The 19,522-nt window shown below is 35.6% G+C and overlaps 2 protein-coding genes across 3 annotated transcripts in view; both read right to left on the bottom strand.

The window, feature by feature from the left end:
- Sap-r (Saposin-related) overlaps positions 1 to 6,375 on the bottom strand; it is a 28,656-nt gene extending 22,281 nt beyond the window's left edge. The window contains exons 1-3 of the mRNA XM_053756428.2: positions 6,156 to 6,375; positions 5,174 to 5,243; positions 451 to 595 (exon numbers count right to left, since the gene is read on the bottom strand). Coding sequence (XP_053612403.1) covers positions 451 to 595; positions 5,174 to 5,243; positions 6,156 to 6,201 — 261 coding nt within the window. The 5' untranslated portion in view covers positions 6,202 to 6,375. The remainder of the gene's footprint in view (positions 1 to 450; positions 596 to 5,173; positions 5,244 to 6,155) is intronic.
- Positions 6,376 to 7,857: 1,482 nt separating this feature from the next.
- On the bottom strand, positions 7,858 to 19,315 carry LOC128676429 (uncharacterized). Of its 2 annotated transcripts, XM_064436458.1 has the most exons (5): positions 18,276 to 19,315; positions 17,559 to 17,684; positions 11,829 to 16,920; positions 11,112 to 11,237; positions 7,858 to 10,473 (listed from the first exon to the last, which is right to left on the bottom strand). In XM_064436458.1, exons 3-5 carry the CDS (start codon positions 12,082 to 12,084, stop codon positions 10,457 to 10,459), a joined length of 399 nt encoding a protein of 132 aa, XP_064292528.1. In that variant the 5' UTR covers positions 12,085 to 16,920; positions 17,559 to 17,684; positions 18,276 to 19,315; the 3' UTR covers positions 7,858 to 10,456. The 2 variants fall into 2 exon arrangements, with proteins under 2 accessions (XP_064292528.1, XP_053612508.1); XM_053756533.2 differs by lacking the exons at positions 7,858 to 10,473; positions 11,112 to 11,237 and having other exon boundaries at positions 12,789 to 16,920; positions 18,276 to 19,309.
- Between the last annotated feature and the right edge of the window lie 207 nt (positions 19,316 to 19,522).

Raw genomic sequence — 19,522 nt, forward strand, 5'->3', positions numbered from 1 at the left:
AAAAGATTGTAATCAAAACGCAGAAAAATTGACTTTGTAATAATGGAGATAAATAACAAAATTTATTAATACTTTCAATACCAGGCTGGCATACATCCGAAGCGTGGAATTGCTCACGTCTTTTTTATCTGCATACGATTAATTTGATAAAATTTAAATCTCGTAAATGTTATTAAACAAGTCTTTTCCAGATGTCTATCAATATTATTCTTTTGTTATTGTCGATAAGTGCAATAGAATTATACAATTGATGCTGGTTTCGTATTGGTACAGTCAACAGCACATCAACTTACCCAAATTCATTGTAATCTCGGCGTTTACGCGCCATAGTAGCTCATACAGGGTAACTTGATGTGTGGGCTCTACGTACATACGAACATGATACAGATTACTCTAGACTAGACAATGCTAAGAGAAGTATTTTTATAATAAATGAACCGAAGGGCACACCTCGTTAATCATGTCCTGCATGTCTTTGAGCTCCTGGAAGAGCCTGATGAAGGTGGAAGCCACCTCGTTGTGGCGGACCTTGGCCAGCTTCGTCTCCCATACTGTCCCGATGCAGTGGCCCACCGCGCCGCATTGCGCGCCGATCCTGGTGACAAATAATTTATATGATAAACAAATATGACAATAGAACATAGTAGTTCTTTACTTAGTTACGCTATTGTAAATTAGGTCAGTCCTGTAAAAATAGTTGTAAAAGTGGTAAATAAATTTATTTTTTTTAATTGCAATTTCAACATTCTTTATTAAAATTAGGATGACAATTATTATGATATACGTCACTTCTTGACGTCAAAAATGTACTTAAAGCTTCCGCTGACTTCCAAAGCGCAGGTAAAGAAGCGATGCAACAAACTTCATAGGAGTAGCCTTTTCTCCAAGGATATTAACAAATGTGTGGTTCATTCATTGAGTAAATAAATAAATCAATCATCATTCAAAAGGGAGCCTAAATTTTGTATTACAAAATTTATTAAATCCGAAGAAGGCCAAGAGACAAGACAATAGAGTTACAGAAAGAGTGACAGGCAAGCGGAAAGACAGACAGACAGTGGAAACTTCTGGACGTAGTTGTTTTATATGTGTATCCTTGTCAGTTCTTGTGTACCCCTACACAAGAACTGACAAGGATACACATATAAACACATTCTTATCCCGAAATTGCCACGGGAACGAGAAAAACGTGGCCCTAGGATTTCCTTTTTAATAGAATAGGACTTATTGCATACACACAACATACATTTTACTAATACATTAAACAACTGTAGTGTTCGTGCATTACAATGAATAATAGTTAAGTTGCATGTTTTAAACACTATTCAAATGAGTTTATTTCTGCATTTCTTCTCAGCAGTGGTCGTTCCGAAATACTATTACTTTGTAGTGTGTGAGAAATTACTACACAATATAAAATTTGACGTGAAAAAGTGTCTGTGAAGGTCTGATTTCTGAATAAAAATGGTCGTCCAAATCAAATCAAACCTTAAACCTAATGGCACTTAGGTCAAATCCTAGCCGCCATAAAGGCCCCTTTTGATTTGGACGACCACAAATGATTTGATAACATTAATATTAATGTAAATAAATATTAAGTAAACGGACATGGCTTTTTTTCATGTAAACTTTGAAACACTCGCTCGCTGTGATATGACCATTGCCTCAGCCTAACCTGCGGTCTCTGAACAACAGTTCATAGGTCATCCACGATTGATAAAAGTTCCATTGTGACCCTCAACAGTATGAGTCAAACTAATTACGTCTGATCAATGCAATATTCTCACGATTCCCCCCCTGTATCAATTGCTACTAGTTATATCCATTAATATATTTACTTTGTCATATCCGTACGTGCTAATCTCTATAACACATATCATGTGTACGTCTAAAAAAGTTTAAACCTATCTAAATTCATTAGAAATCCGCTATAATCTAGTTATAAGTACAAAAACTTGCCTGTACCCATTGATTGCAATAACTGAAATGTGAACAAGCGGAAATCATTGCAACGTAATTAAATGATTAGGAATTTGGTCATAAAATATAACTTACAAATCTTTAATTTTAATTAGTACAGTCGGGAGGTGATAAACTCGACCTGTGGTAGTTAACGTTGGGCCGATCAGGTCTGCCTACGATTGTACACAATGTGATGTAAATTTTCTTTTATATCATATCCAAAGTCCTTTCGAAATACCGCGAAGAGAATACAATTTATTTGTCTCTCTCTCTCTCTCACTCTCTACCGTATTTTATAAAACATCACATGACATGTTCGTGCGATGTGATGTCTTTTGACCTCGTCCCTGATTGTCTAATATGGTTATGTCTATGACACATTATAAGAATTAAGTAGATTCACAACTACATTTCTACCTTATAGAACCTGATTCACAATAGTATATGTGGACTGGACCTAAGACTTTTATATCCTTGCATATTATAAAAAGAAGGGGGACTTCTTGTCGTGTCTGTCTGTATGAACGCGTTAAACTCATAAACTAATGGACGTATTTTGGTACGGTTTCCCCAATAGATATTGTGATTCGTGAGGCAGATTTAGGTGTATAATTTATTATGGTTTTAGCCGGGACGGGCCGCTAGTTTTATGATAACTAGCATTCGCTAAACAATGCCGGAAAGTAATAGGTTCGTTCGTTCAAATTGTTTATTCGCCAACCAATACAAAACAACTACGATGCAGTTGAACTTATTAGCGCAATTGGTCTCAAACGAACTACAGTCTGTGAATAAAATGATCAACTGATGAATGACTGAACTGATGATGAACTGAAAAAGAGCCCTGTCTCCTGTTGGCTGGCAACATTGGTGGTTTATCAACCAATCTTGGCCATTATACACTATTTGGTATTGCAATGGAACATAATTAGTTTCATTTAAAATCAGTTTTCTTCAGTTTCTTGACAGACTGTGTGTACATAATAACATTAATATTCTATTCATTACAAATTTCCGTTGTTCGATTTAGACAAGTAGATCAGTCACACATGAGTCAATGGAGTGAAAATGAATCATTCGTTTACATAACGATAAATAGCCAGCTAAGTGAATATGGGCGGTTTTATTTCAATTGGCGATAATATTTGTATGGAAGGAGACATATTAAATTCAATGTTATTTTCGATACGAAAAAAGTCAAAAATATTAAGATAAGAACATTGCGCAGTTTGTTGGAAAACCTTTTATTTACTGAAAGGAATAAATAATCAGCAATGTATGTATGTAAGTAGTGTATATTCGTCATTATGTTACTATATATAAGTATAATAATAATTTAAAAAATTATTCTCGCCCCGACTTCGCTTGGAAAACCATAATAAAAAGTAGCCCATGTCACTGAACATTTCGCCTATCTTTGTGCCAAATTTCATCAAATTCGGCCCAGTAGTTTTTGAGTTTATTCATTAGAAACTAAAATATACTAATCTTTTATTTTTATAATATCATTACTAGCGTCTCGCGCCGGCTTCGCTCGGGGAAAACCATAATAAAAAGTAGCCTATGTCACTGCTGAAAGTTTCGCCTATCTCTATGCCAAATTTCATCAAAATTGGCTCAGTAAAACAACAAAAAACTTTTCTCCAATAATGGGCAACAGCTAGTCCATACTTCCAATAATATGGAACCCATATGCTCCACCCTTGGTTGCTTATGTTTGGGTAATTTTCTATATCTATTCCAAATTTCATCAAAATCGGCCGACCGGTTTTGCCGTGAAGCCATGAAAGATTTTCGCATTTAGCATAATGATATGGATAAAAATATATTAGATAACAGAAACAGTTACCAACCAGCCATTTTGTTTCAAAAAACATGAATTTAGCAATACAACGGCAAGACGAATCAACAATTAATTTCGTCAGTTTAGAAGATAATGGAGAAAGACAATGTCACAACTATGTTTCTTGATAAGTACCTAATTGTCCTTAGTTTGACATTATTCTCTTCACAGTCGTATTCCTCATGACTGAGGGTCGTCATTACATGAAATAAAACACACGTAACAACTTTATTGGCATTATTAATGGAGTGGTTTGCCATTGCCTTCTCCATTTCACACACAATAATCAACAAGTGTACAGGTTTCCTCACGATGATTTTCCTTCACTGGAAGCGAGTGGTGGTCGATGAAAACTACTTACTATACATGAGTCAGATTGGTATACAAACTCATGTGGCACGAGTAGGATTCGAATCTGGGACCCTTCGATCCACAGGTGGGGGTCTTAACCATTACACCACCACCGCTTCTTTCAGTTTGACATTATTAGTAATCAAAATACCTAGGCTACATAGATGACAATGTTTCATATCCGAATCCTAACTGATATTATAAATGTGATGGTGTGTTTGTTTGTTACCTCTTCACGCTCTAATCTACTCAGCCAATCTTCTTGAAAATTTGCACGCATATATTTTGAAGTACTTAGGGCCTTTTATACCGGAAAATTACAAAATTTGTTATTAAAAAATAACAAAAGCTAATATTCTCAATTACAGCCTCTGCTTTCTTGTAGCTGTATCGCCTGGGCTGTAATTTTCAACTTACCATAATTTTAATGTACTATTACAGCATTATTAAATTAAAAATCTTGATTGCTATGAATTTATTTATATTATTTATAATCATACACAGAGTATAAAGATAAGTGTTGTTTACAACAATCGTAATTGATCAATACAAATTATTTAGATAATTTAATTATAGACGCAGATAATGATGTGACGTGAGATTGTTAGGTCAATGGAAAGGTTGAATTTCTAGAAAACCTTTGCTAATATATACACTTAAACTAAAAAAAATTGGAAATTATTACACCTAAACCATCCCCAGGAATCACACTATCTTTTGGTAATTTTTGTGTTTATCGCGAACAGACAGCCAGACGCAGCAGAGGACATAGTTTTATAATATGTAAGGATATGAGAACACATTATCTAAATCTATTGTTAAAGCAATAACTTACTATACATATAGTATCACGTCTTCATCCCACCACGGGGGTGACAGGGCCATGCAACCTGAAAGATCACATCCTAGCTGGGATCTACACAATGAAATTGTTGATTCTAGACAGGAAGCAATTGAAGTGTAAGACTTGATAGTCTTTCCTTGCCTCAGAGTACTCAAAAAGAAGTTAATACTCACTTGAGACTTTGACACCAATACTCGGGCCCTTTAGAGCACTCTTTGGGTACTTGTCGAGCTAACGACAAATCTGTGAACAAAGAACATCTGGTTAATATAACTGTAATAAATATTAATAGTTTGATTATAATGAAATTCTAAAATAGCTTTATTCATAGCTCATTATACATATACTTATACTAGTGGCTAATCCCAGTTTTGCTTGGTTAAAAACATAATAAATTATACACCTATTTAAACCTTCCATAGGAATTACACTCGAAAACCAGCCCATTTCTGAGACAGACACAGCAGATGTCTTATTATATGTAACAATACATCATCATGAAGACCATATGACTTTATTTAAATAAAATGCATGCATATAAAACTAATATCAATGTTGATGTAGTTTCATATAAAGTTACACCGATACCACACAGAAGCAGAATGTAGGTATTATCAGTAAATTATGTTTTACTGGAATGTGGTCACATAATCTATGTTCAGTAGCAAATAAATACAAACAGGCATAAAAAAGGTTTGTATTAAGTAGAAGTGTTGCTAATAAAAATGGAGGTATATAGAAAATTGATTATAAAATGTCTACCTGTTATTGGTTTAAAAATAATAAAATACTTTTTGTCATTTACTTAAATTCAGTCTATTGCTATCATGTACAATAAATATTTTTAATAGTCTACTTCTTATTTAATTACATATTTGTACATGTATTCTTGTCCCACAGTTGGGTAATAATAACCCAACCCATGGTTCTTTTTTTTTTTTGGACTGAATAACATAGGTAGGTAGGTACAATAATGATGGAATACCTACATAACAGAAAAATAATTACAATCCAATTTATTGCATGCCAATTGTTTCGCATGGCTAGAAAACGAACTTACTGCACTCATTGGTTTTTAGTACGCGAAAATGTGAAGCTACGTAACAAATACAAGGACAATAAAATAGCAAACCTAATTAATGATTTCCAACTTACTTGTACCAAAGAGGATTAGTAGACAAACAGCGAACGTGTTTGCCATTTCGGCGACAAATCTTCCACTTGTTTTTTAAACGAGTTCTTCAACGCTTGGATTAAACTAAAATGAATAATAGACAAACAATTTCACTTTGTTTAGAATTTAATGCGTATTGATTTCACGAAGTTTTGATAAACAAGTGTCATGTCAGGCAAGGCAAGTCACTCCGTTTGACACACGCTGCAACTCCAGCTGTCGACGCCGTCGTTAATAATAGTGAAGTGCATGTAAAATATTATTGAAACTATAACGTTAACCGATTTTTGAAGTAGAATATGACTGAGTGCTATTATAAAAAATTTCAAAATTTCTCAGCAGCTGCATATTGAAAAAAAGAAACTGTCATTAATTTAAAGGCCAGTGTTTTTAAAACCCTTACCCTGTTATTCATAAAAAATCAAAGCAATCAAAAGTATGTTTTATCTCGTTTTCGTCGTTCGTCGTCTCTATCACAATACAATATTTGACATTGACAAAATGATTTATTTAAGTAGTTTTACTTGTTCACTGACAAAGTACCAGATATTGTCTAAAATCAATGAACAATTCATTCAATTGAGTTTATATCGAACTTTTTTCATAAAAAATATATTTATCAATAAAAGTATGTTCAAAATCATTAAAATTCTGTAAAGGATTACATGTGTTTATTACATGTATTTCCATCTGTAACTTATGATGAGGTTATTCAATTATTTTGAATTCTTGAATTTTAACGTTGTCGATGTTAGTACATGTACAACATTATTTAACAATAATAGCGCCATCTATCATTTTTATTTAGTGATGGTTTTTGATCATACTATTCACCAACAGATGGCGTCTACGCAAGCACTTCTTGTTTTGCTTTCATTTCACCAACAACTATTCGACGGCAGATGGCAGTAGTCTTGACTAATGTAAACACGATTCATTGGTTGAAATTTTCTTATTAGGAACTGATCAATTTCCGTAAATATGTACTAATGTGAAAAATTTACTTCATATATTTTTTTATTCACGTAACAAATTGCCACAATATGGTGCATCTACATATGAAATAGGTAAAATAACTTCCAAAAGAAAATGTGAAATCGGAACAAAATAGGACTTTTCATACTAAGTCCGATCTGCTGATAAGTCGATTTGTATGGTAGGCCAAAAAAAAATTGCCGTATTTTAACATATTATATAGATTTCTTTTGCTTTCATCTCTCAATTTCAGTTTATTTTTCAGATTCATCATCCGTTTCCCTCTGGCCGTAGATTTAGCTCGTTAAAGCTGCCTCGCGCGCGCTGATCACAACATGTTTACCTAGGTAGGTACCTAGTTTTAAAAAAAATACCATAGGCCTACTCTTTTAAAATGTATGGCGATAAATGTTCAGGTCTTTCAAGTAAATTATGACGTACGGTCGCTTAGGTGTTTATCCTCCTGTTTTTCCCAAAATTCCCACAGGGTCGGAATCCCAAGTCTTTTAGTCATAGATAAAAGAGTCAATAGTGCCTGGGCTTTATCATTCGTTGCCAGTGCGACAATATAATGGAACACTTCAAGCAATTTCACAAATCCACGATCTTCAATCCTTTTTTTGGTGCAATAAATGAACACGGATGCACAGACCAGGGTGGGGAGGAAAGATAAACGGAGCATATTTTCATTGCATCGCACATGCGACATGCTTTCACCCTATCAGGCGGCAAAGAGCCCATTAATTGCTTAGAAGCTTCTGCTTTTAATCTAAAACAAATGGTACACCTGTACAAAACTTTCTTAACTTCTCTAAGACCATGTATTATCCAGAATCTTTGCCTTAGTGATGACAGAGTCAACTTAGGGCCTGCATGGAGGTTCCTCAAGTGCTCGCTATGAATTATTAGGTTAGTGACGCGCGAATCTCGCGGCAAAATAATTGGATGCTTCTGCGAATATGGTATATCAGCATTATGCAAGCGCCCTCCAACCCGCAGCAAACCACTGTCATCAATAAAAGGACAAAGAGATTTTAAATTGCCTTTAACAATGGCCTTACCACACCTTAAAGCATGGATATCATCCTTCAGAAACTTTTGTTGTTCATACATTAAAATAATTAACAAAGAATTGTTAAGTTCCTGACTGGTTACATAATTAAGCTTATTTTTAATACCCTTGGACCTTGCATTTTGACAGAAGCGTAGGACATAAGCTATCACTCTTTGCATCTTATTAATATCCGAAAATTTATCTAGAAAATCCAGACATAATGTTTTAGAAACAATAGAAGTAGAAACACAAACCATAGCGCTCAAGCATGCGGAAGAGTCCTTGACCTCAGGTAATTCTTGTGGTATTGAAAAATTAAAATTTGGTTTATACTCACTTGAATGTAAAAATTTTGGTCCCCTCCACCAGAGGGGGTGATCAGCTAGCTCGTGAGGTGTCACACCTCTGCTAAGACAATCAGCTGGATTCTCCTGCGAGCTAACATATGACCAAGTGTGTGTTTGTGTAAGTTGCATAATAGCTTTAACACGATTTGCTACATACGCTTTTAATGTATTTATGTTAGTTTTAAGCCAAGCTAAAACAATTTGTGAATCTGAATAAAGGAACACATTTTGTATTTTTATTTTTACTGATATTGTTTCATGGATTCTGCTCACTAACTTAGCGAGCAGCAAGGCAGCGTTAAGCTCCAGTCTTGGTATAGATAAACTTTGTGAAGTAGGATTTATACGAGATTTCGAGCATAACAAGGAAATCTTAACATTAGCTGCCTCATCAACACATCTTAAATATACACAACAGCCATAAGCAGTGATGCTGGAAGCATCGGCAAACCCAATAATTTCGGCAAAGCTAATATTATGCAAACTTATGTAACGCTCTATGATTAATGGTTTCATAGAAATTAAGCTAGTGTAAAACTCATGCCATGCTTGTAGCAACTCCTTATCAGGTAACGAATCCCAGTCTAATTTAGCCTTCCACAGACGTTGCATAATCACTTTAGCACCTACCACAATGGGCCCAGCAAGGCCTAAGGGATCAAAAAACTGGCTAATAAAACTAAGAATCTCACGTTTAGACTGGGGCATATTACCCGTAGCTTTAGGACTTGACACTATAAAAGAATCTGACTGAGTATTGTAACACATGCCTAAAGTCTTTAATGAATGGTTGTTTGCTTGTAAATCTATCTCATCAAAATGTTGTCTATCTTGTGGGATGTCCTGTAATAATTCTTTTGAGTTAGACACCCACTTATGTAACTGAAAACTGCCTAGACTCAACAATTTACATAGTTGCTCTCGGGCCTCTATCAAGTTATCCGAGGAACAATTAGAAAATAGAATGTCATCGACATATGTGCAATTATTAATTATGAATGCAGCCAATGGGAAGTCATCCTTGTATAGCTCAGCTAACCATTTTAAACACCTAGTAGCTAAGTAAGATGAACTTTTCAACCCATATGTGACAGTGTTTAGTTGAATGCATTGAACACTATCATTGGGATTATCTCTCCATAGAATATTTTGCAAAGACCTGTATTTTGGATGTAACAATATGTTGCGAAACATGTTCTTTATGTCTGTTATGAAGAAATAAAAATCTATTCTGAATAGTAACAAAACATCAACAAGTTCCTTTTGTACTACAGGTCCATTAAGCAATAAATTGTTTAAAGAAGTCTTATTACTGGTTTTCATAGAACCATCCATAACAACTCGACATTTTGTCGTTTTCTTTTGTAAATTAATAACAGGATGGTGCGGTAAGAAGTACACTGGATCAGTTGTTAAATTGTATTGACTGATATCAATGACCGTACCATGACCTTGTTTTAAATATTCATTAATAAAATCTGAATATAGTTTATAAAGACTAGGGTCTTTACCAAGTCTAACTTCTAAATTATAAAATCTTTTCAAAGCCAAATGTAATGAATCTCCTAAAGATTGATTAATAGAATCTAAAGGCTGTTTTAAAGGCAAAACAACTTGCAATTTATTGTTTTGTCTGTCAAGCTGAATATTTTCTAAAAATATTTTTTCACACAATTCATGTTCAGAATGTGTTTCTGTAAATGTTTCAGGAACCTTTTCACATTGCCAAAATTCCGATAGTGTTTGATTTAAACTAGAAGTACATGCTTCACAAAATAAGGAATTAACCGCTTGTGTGTGTCTTAAATTAATATTGTCTAAGTGTATGCTACCTGCAACTACATGACCAAATTTTGTATTAAGTAATGGAGATGAAGCCGCATGCCCTGCATGGTTGTATTGTGACTCAGGCGGCAGCAACACCTGAAACACAATGTCAGCACCTAATAAAATATGTATATTGCTTGACTGATTAAAAGTCTTGTCGGCCAATACTATATTGGGAGGCAATACTAATTTATTAATATTGAAACTTTTCTGAGGCAATTTTGAAGTAATTTTGTCAAGCAAGTAACAAGGAACAAAAATCTTAAAATCCTGTGTCAGTGAGTGCAATTCCAAATTCACCCTTTGCTTTAATTCATTAAAAGTTTGACCTATACCAGTCATAGGAGTACTTGTAGTCTGAATCTGTAATTTTAATAAATCTGCTAGCTCTTTGGTCACAAAGGATACCTGTGAACCAGTATCGAGGAGAGCCTTGGCATAAACTTCAGTTCCGTTGCTCGCTAAAAGTTTTACCTGTGCTGTAGGCAACAGAATTTGTTTTGTAGCAGATCCAGCCACCAATGTGACTGGTGATGGTGATGGAGCCTCTTCCTTATGGAGAAGAGAGTTATGATCCTTCTTACAGACCTGACATTTAAACTTATATCTGCATGGCTTATTATGATTATTTAAACATATTTGGCATATATTATTAGCTGTAACAAACTTTATTCGCTCACTTATTGACATTAATTGAAATTGGGAACAAGAAAAGAGTTTGTGTTCAGACTTACAAAGTAAACAGCTCTTCTTTTCAGTGCTGGCAGGCTGTAACTTCTTCACAGTAGCTATGTGGACAGCTTTTGGAGCCGATGACACTTTATCTCGTTCCACATTCTCAAGCGCTAAAGCTCGCTTCTCTAGAAATTCAATGATACTTGTTACACTAGGTTGTTGTTGTCTACCAAGTTCAAATTCCCTATTGCAAATCATATCCAATTTTCTAGTCAAAATGCAAAGAATGATAGCATCCCACTGATCAACAGAGTGGCCTAAATTCTTTAAAGCAGCTAACTGTTGCTTAACAATTGACAAAAAACTTCTAATATTAGATGCTGTAGACTTAGTCATAGGGGTTATATCTAACAATATATTTATATGGTCATTTGTGATTTTATACTTATTATCGTACCTTTCTTTTAATATTTTACGAGCCTCATCATAGCTTTCAGAACATAAAGGAAGATTTTTAATAATCTCATGAGGTTCGTCCTTTAAATAACTTTGTAAATAAAATAACTTTTCGATGCTCTCTAAATTATTATTTTTATGAATTAATGCATCGAAAAGCCCAATGAAGGCTTGGTACTCCCTGTATTTACCTGTGAAGGTCGGGATTACCACGTTTGGCAACTTAATTTTATTTAGTTTTGGAGTTTGACACATTACTGGCTCCTTAACATGTTTTGTAGAAAGTCTTCCAATTTTAGTAAGTGCTTCTAAATACGTACTTTCAACTTCATCCTCAGGGTCATCGGGGTCCCTCGCAATAATCTCGAGGCATAAATCCTCCCACTTAGAAAATGAAGCTCGCAGGCGTTCCTCCCTGACGCGCAAGGCATGTTCATCCAATAATTCAGAAGTACTTGGATCAGTTAGGGCGTTATGCATTTTAGTGATCACACCCTTAACAGCCGCGCGTTTACGTCGAAGAGTAGCCAAGTCATAGGTCTCGGCAACCGCGGGCTCGAAGTTATCTTTTGGCATGGTTGTTTTTTAGTTGAGACGAGGTTGAGACGGTGAAAACACTTTTTTGCACGTAAGTAGTAAATTTGCACTGATCTAAATCACAAAAGCGGAACAAATTTTATTTATTTTCGAAATGTAAACACAATATCAAAGCTTTGACTTGCTGATGACACAAAATGGCGGGCGTTGTTCACTGTTGTCGTAGACTCGTCGTGTTTGGCACGGCGCATCGGACCAATGACACGCGTGCACGCCGGTACAACAGCGCCAATTGCTTGTCGTGTCGAAAGTTGGCAACTTGATCGCACCAATCAATGAGGCGAACGTGTCGTCGCACAGGATATGAATTGAACGTGGAATTGCCGCCAAATAAAATTGTGGCAAATACAAAGTAAAATTTGCAATGTAGGTATGGAAAAAACTTCCTGCTTGCCTGTTGTATGGCAACAAGCTTGCCTGTAAGCTGCCCTTGCTCGCTCCTTCCGCAAATTGATCAACAATATTGATTGTTGAACACTGCCGTCACTCCGGTGGCTGTGATGGCGTCTTCCCGCGCCGTCGTTCATAGGCACGCGACGTGGATTTGAAATTGTATACTGCACACCACTCCTACAATTAACTCGCGGATATTTACTGATCGAGAAAGGACCATGAATAAAAATGTAAACTGTGAATTATAGCGGACTGTAGATTTAGGCTGGTAAAAATAAAAATCCAGGAGCTACGGAGAAACGTGACCGTTTATTGGAGGGAGAACGAACAAGAGAGAAAAAATTCGATACAATGTTGCCGTAATCAAAAAATTAAATATAAAAAACAAACTTTTTAATGTTGGTGTTCCAACATATTGCCGGGGCAAACAAAAGATACAATAAGAATATTTTCAAACTATAAATATTACACTTTATAGAATGACATTAAACCTTAGTACATAGAATAAAATTTAACTTTCTGTAAGTAGTATGTACGCATACACTATGAATTGTAAATTTAACCAAATTATTGAGTACAGGTTTTAATCAGACACTTAACTGATATCTAAATAAATAGGAACGGTATTGACATAACATATTGAAAACATTAAATGTCTTAAAAACTATGTAAACATTTTTTTGTTGAGAAACTTACATTGTTATGTTTGCTATATAAAACACTATTACCAGTAGCTTATTCTACTAAAATAAGAAAAGAGTTATTTACTATTAATACTTATACAAAATTGTACATAAAGGCGGGTGCTGTGCCTAGCCCTACGATAGTAAACACATATCTTGGGATTGGTAAGGAACACCTCTAGGCACAGCTGCTGCCATCATCACTATCAAGCGGTAGTACACATATTTTCACTACAGCTCTTCTATGTATGTGGCCGTTTGAAGTTTTTACTTCAACCACACGAACCCTACCATCATCACCAGGATAGGTATTAATTACTCTGGCTAAGGGCCAGTACATTGGTGATAAATTATCATCCTTAAGTATTACAAGCGAACCTATTTTTACATTTGGTTGAGAGGTCAGCCACTTTGGACGACATTGTAAAAAATTCAAATAATGCTTACTCCATCTTTTCCAGAATTCTAATTTCATCTCATTACATATTTTCCAAAATTGAGATCTAGTAATCATAGTAACATTTGCATCTGGGTATGTATTTAAAGCTGTACCTATCAAAAAATGCCCTGGAGTAATGCAGGAAAAGTCAGTTACATCATTAGATAGTGGCATTAGAGGCCTACTATTTAAGATAGCCTCAATTTGGCATAAAACTGTATACAATTCTTCATAGGTTAAAATTGACTTTAATAACACTCTTTTTAACAAATTCTTACAACTTTTCACACCGCTTTCGGCTAAACCGGCAAACGTTGGGGAATAACAAGGTAAGTAATGAAATTCAATTCTCTTTTGAGCTGCAAATTGAGAAACTAATCTTTGATGTTCTGTAGAATTATGTAATTTGTACATATCATCTAACTGCTTCCCTGCACACCTGAAGGTTGAAGCATTGTCGCTGTATATGGCAGTAGGCAGCCCTCTTCTGGCAATAAACCTGTTTAAACATGCAATGAAAGTCTCTGTTTTTAAGTCTGAAGCAAGCTCTAAGTGCATTGCTTTGGTTACAAAGCATACAAACACGCAAACATAACCCTTTGTGATTATTGGCTTTCTTACTCTAGCAATTTTCAATGATATTGCACCAGTATAATCCAAACCGACTTTTTGAAAGGCGCGACATGCTTTCACCCTATCAGGCGGCAAAGAGCCCATTAATTGCTTAGAAGCTTCTGCTTTTAATCTAAAACAAATGGTACACGTGTACAAAACTTTCTTAACTTCTCTAAGACCATGTATTATCCAGAATCTTTGCCTTAGTGATGACAGAGTCAACTTAGGGCCTGCATGGAGGTTCCTCAAGTGCTCGCTATGAATTATTAGGTTAGTGACGCGCGAATCTCGCGGCAAAATAATTGGATGCTTCTGCGAATATGGTATATCAGCATTATGCAAGCGCCCTCCAACCCGCAGCAAACCACTGTCATCAATAAAAGGACAAAGAGATTTTAAATTGCCTTTAACAATGGCCTTACCACACCTTAAAGCATGGATATCATCCTTCAGAAACTTTTGTTGTTCATACATTAAAATAATTAACAAAGAATTATTAAGTTCCTGACTGGTTACATAATTAAGCTTATTTTTAATACCTTTGGACCTTGCATTTTGACAGAAGCGTAGGACATAAGCTATCACTCTTTGCATCTTATTAATATCCGAAAATTTATCTAGAAAATCCAGACATAATGTTTTAGAAACAATAGAAGTAGAAACACAAACCATAGCGCTCAAGCATGCGGAAGAGTCCTTGACCTCAGGTAATTCTTGTGGTATTGAAAAATTAAAATTTGGTTTATACTCACTTGAATGTAAAAATTTTGGTCCCCTCCACCAGAGGGGGTGATCAGCTAGCTCGTGAGGTGTCACACCTCTGCTAAGACAATCAGCTGGATTCTCCTGCGAGCTAACATATGACCAAGTGTGTGTTTGTGTAAGTTGCATAATAGCTTTAACACGATTTGCTACATACGCTTTTAATGTATTTATGTTAGTTTTAAGCCAAGCTAAAACAATTTGTGAATCTGAATAAAGGAACACATTTTGTATTTTTATTTTTACTGATATTGTTTCATGGATTCTGCTCACTAACTTAGCGAGCAGCAAGGCAGCGTTAAGCTCCAGTCTTGGTATAGATAAACTTTGTGAAGTAGGATTTATACGAGATTTCGAGCATAACAAGGAAATCTTAACATTAGCTGCCTCATCAACACATCTTAAATATACACAACAGCCATAAGCAGTGGTGCTGGAAGCATCGGCAAACCCAATAATTTCGGCAAAGCTAATATTATGCAAACTTATGTAACGCTCTATGATTAATGGTTTCATAGAAATTAAGCTAGTGTAAAACTCATGCCATGCTTGTAGCAACTCCTTATCAGGTAACGAATCCCAGTCTAATTTAGCCTTCCACAGACGTTGCATAATCACTTTAGCACCTACCACAATGGGGCCAGCAAGGCCTAAGGGATCAAAAAACTGGCTAATAAAACTAAGAATCTCACGTTTAGACTGGGGCATATTACCCGTAGCTTTAGGACTTGACACTATAAAAGAATCTGACTGAGTATTGTAACACATGCCTAAAGTCTTTAATGAATGGTTGTTTGCTTGTAAATCTATCTCATCAAAATGTTGTCTATCTTGTGGGATGTCCTGTAATAATTCTTTTGAGTTAGACACCCACTTATGTAACTGAAAACTGCCTAGACTCAACAATTTACATAGTTGCTCTCGGGCCTCTATCAAGTTATCCGAGGAACAATTAGAAAATAGAATGTCATCGACATATGTGCAATTATTAATTATGAATGCAGCCAATGGGAAGTCATCCTTGTATAGCTCAGCTAACCATTTTAAACACCTAGTTGCTAAGTAAGATGAACTTTTCAACCCATATGTGACAGTGTTTAGTTGAATGCATTGAACACTATCATTGGGATTATCTCTCCATAGAATATTTTGCAAAGACCTGTATTTTGGATGTAACAATATGTTGCGAAACATGTTCTTTATGTCTGTTATGAAGAAATAAAAATCTATTCTGAATAGTAACAAAACATCAACAAGTTCCTTTTGTACTACAGGTCCATTAAGCAATAAATTGTTTAAAGAAGTCTTATTACTGGTTTTCATAGAACCATCCATAACAACTCGACATTTTGTCGTTTTCTTTTGTAAATTAATAACAGGATGGTGCGGTAAGAAGTACACTGGATCAGTTGTTAAATTGTATTGACTGATATCAATGACCGTACCATGACCTTGTTTTAAATATTCATTAATAAAATCTGAATATAGTTTATAAAGACTAGGGTCTTTACCAAGTCTAACTTCTAAATTATAAAATCTTTTCAAAGCCAAATGTAATGAATCTCCTAAAGATTGATTAATAGAATCTAAAGGCTGTTTTAAAGGCAAAACAACTTGCAATTTATTGTTTTGTCTGTCAAGCTGAATATTTTCTAAAAATATTTTTTCACACAATTCATGTTCAGAATGTGTTTCTGTAAATGTTTCAGGAACCTTTTCACATTGCCAAAATTCCGATAGTGTTTGATTTAAACTAGAAGTACATGCTTCACAAAATAAGGAATTAACCGCTTGTGTGTGTCTTAAATTAATATTGTCTAAGTGTATGCTACCTGCAACTACATGACCAAATTTTGTATTAAGTAATGGAGATGAAGCCGCATGCCCTGCATGGTTGTATTGTGACTCAGGCGGCAGCAACACCTGAAACACAATGTCAGCACCCAATAAAATATGTATATTGCTTGACTGATTAAAAGTCTTGTCGGCCAATACTATATTGGGAGGCAATACTAATTTATTAATATTGAAACTTTTCTGAGGCAATTTTGAAGTAATTTTGTCAAGCAAGTAACAAGGAACAAAAATCTTAAAATCCTGTGTCAGTGAGTGCAATTCCAAATTCACCCTTTGCTTTAATTCATTAAAAGTTTGACCTATACCAGTCATAGGAGTACTTGTAGTCTGAATCTGTAATTTTAATAAATCTGCTAGCTCTTTGGTCACAAAGGATACCTGTGAACCAGTATCGAGGAGAGCCTTGGCATAAACTTCAGTTCCGTTGCTCGCTAAAAGTTTTACCTGTGCTGTAGGCAACAGAATTTGTTTTGTAGCAGATCCAGCCACCAATGTGACTGGTGATGGTGATGGAGCCTCTTCCTTATGGAGAAGAGAGTTATGATCCTTCTTACAGACCTGACATTTAAACTTATATCTGCATGGCTTATTATGATTATTTAAACATATTTGGCATATATTATTAGCTGTAACAAACTTTATTCGCTCACTTATTGACATTAATTGAAATTGGGAACAAGAAAAGAGTTTGTGTTCAGACTTACAAAGTAAACAGCTCTTCTTTTCAGTGCTGGCAGGCTGTAACTTCTTCACAGTAGCTATGTGGACAGCTTTTGGAGCCGATGACACTTTATCTCGTTCCACATTTTCAAGCGCTAAAGCTCGCTTCTCTAGAAATTCAATGATACTTGTTACACTAGGTTGTTGTTGTCTACCAAGTTCAAATTCCCTATTGCAAATCATATCCAATTTTCTAGTCAAAATGCAAAGAATGATAGCATCCCACTGATCAACAGAGTGGCCTAAATTCTTTAAAGCAGCTAACTGTTGCTTAACAATTGACAAAAAACTTCTAATATTAGATGCTGTAGACTTAGTCATAGGGGTTATATCCAACAATATATTTATATGGTCATTTGTGATTTTATACTTATTATCGTACCTTTCTTTTAATATTTTACGAGCCTCATCATAGCTTTCAGAACATAAAGGAAGATTTTTAATAATCTCATGAGGTTCGTCCTTTAAATAACTTTGTAAATAAAATAACTTTTCGATGCTCTCTAAATTATTATTTTTATGAATTAATGCATCGAAAAGCCCAATGAAGGCTTGGTACTCCCTGTATTTACCTGTGAAGGTCGGGATTACCACGTTTGGCAACTTAATTTTATTTAGTTTTGGAGTTTGACACATTACTGGCTCCTTAACATGTTTTGTAGAAAGTCTTCCAATTTTAGTAAGTGCTTCTAAATACGTACTTTCAACTTCATCCTCAGGGTCATCGGGGTCCCTCGCAATAATCTCGAGGCATAAATCCTCCCACTTAGAAAATGAAGCTCGCAGGCGTTCCTCCCTGACGCGCAAGGCATGTTCATCCAATAATTCAGAAGTACTTGGATCAGTTAGGGCGTTATGCATTTTAGTGATCACACCCTTAACAGCCGCGCGTTTACGTCGAAGAGTAGCCAAGTCATAGGTCTCGGCAACCGCGGGCTCGAAGTTATCTTTTGGCATGGTTGTTTTTTAGTTGAGACGAGGTTGAGACGGTGAAAACACTTTTTTGCACGTAAGTAGTAAATTTGCACTGATCTAAATCACAAAAGCGGAACAAATTTTATTTATTTTCGAAATGTAAACACAATATCAAAGCTTTGACTTGCTGATGACACAAAATGGCGGGCGTTGTTCACTGTTGTCGTAGACTCGTCGTGTTTGGCACGGCGCATCGGACCAATGACACGCGTGCACGCCGGTACAACAGCGCCAATTGCTTGTCGTGTCGAAAGTTGGCAACTTGATCGCACCAATCAATGAGGCGAACGTGTCGTCGCACAGGATATGAATTGAACGTGGAATTGCCGCCAAATAAAATTGTGGCAAATACAAAGTAAAATTTGCAATGTAGGTATGGAAAAAACTTCCTGCTTGCCTGTTGTATGGCAACAAGCTTGCCTGTAAGCTGCCCTTGCTCGCTCCTTCCGCAAATTGATCAACAATATTGATTGTTGAACACTGCCGTCACTCCGGTGGCTGTGATGGCGTCTTCCCGCGCCGTCGTTCATAGGCACGCGACGTGGATTTGAAATTGTATACTGCACACCACTCCTACAATTAACTCGCGGATATTTACTGATCGAGAAAGGACCATGAATAAAAATGTAAACTGTGAATTATAGCGGACTGTAGATTTAGGCTGGTAAAAATAAAAATCCAGGAGCTACGGAGAAACGTGACCGTTTATTGGAGGGAGAACGAACAAGAGAGAAAAAATTCGATACAATGTTGCCGTAATCAAAAATTTAAATATAAAAAACAAACTTTTTAATGTTGGTGTTCCAACAGCTGATAAGTCGATTTGTATGGTAGGCCAAAAAAAAATTGCCGTATTTTAACATATTATATAGATTTCTTTTGCTTTCATCTCTCAATTTCAGTTTATTTTTCAGATTCATCATCCGTTTCCCTCTGGCCGTAGATTTAGCTCGTTAAAGCTGCCTCGCGCGCG

Source organism: Plodia interpunctella, chromosome 16 (assembly GCF_027563975.2).
Source record: "Plodia interpunctella isolate USDA-ARS_2022_Savannah chromosome 16, ilPloInte3.2, whole genome shotgun sequence".
NCBI classification, from domain to species: Eukaryota; Metazoa; Arthropoda; class Insecta; order Lepidoptera; family Pyralidae; genus Plodia; species Plodia interpunctella.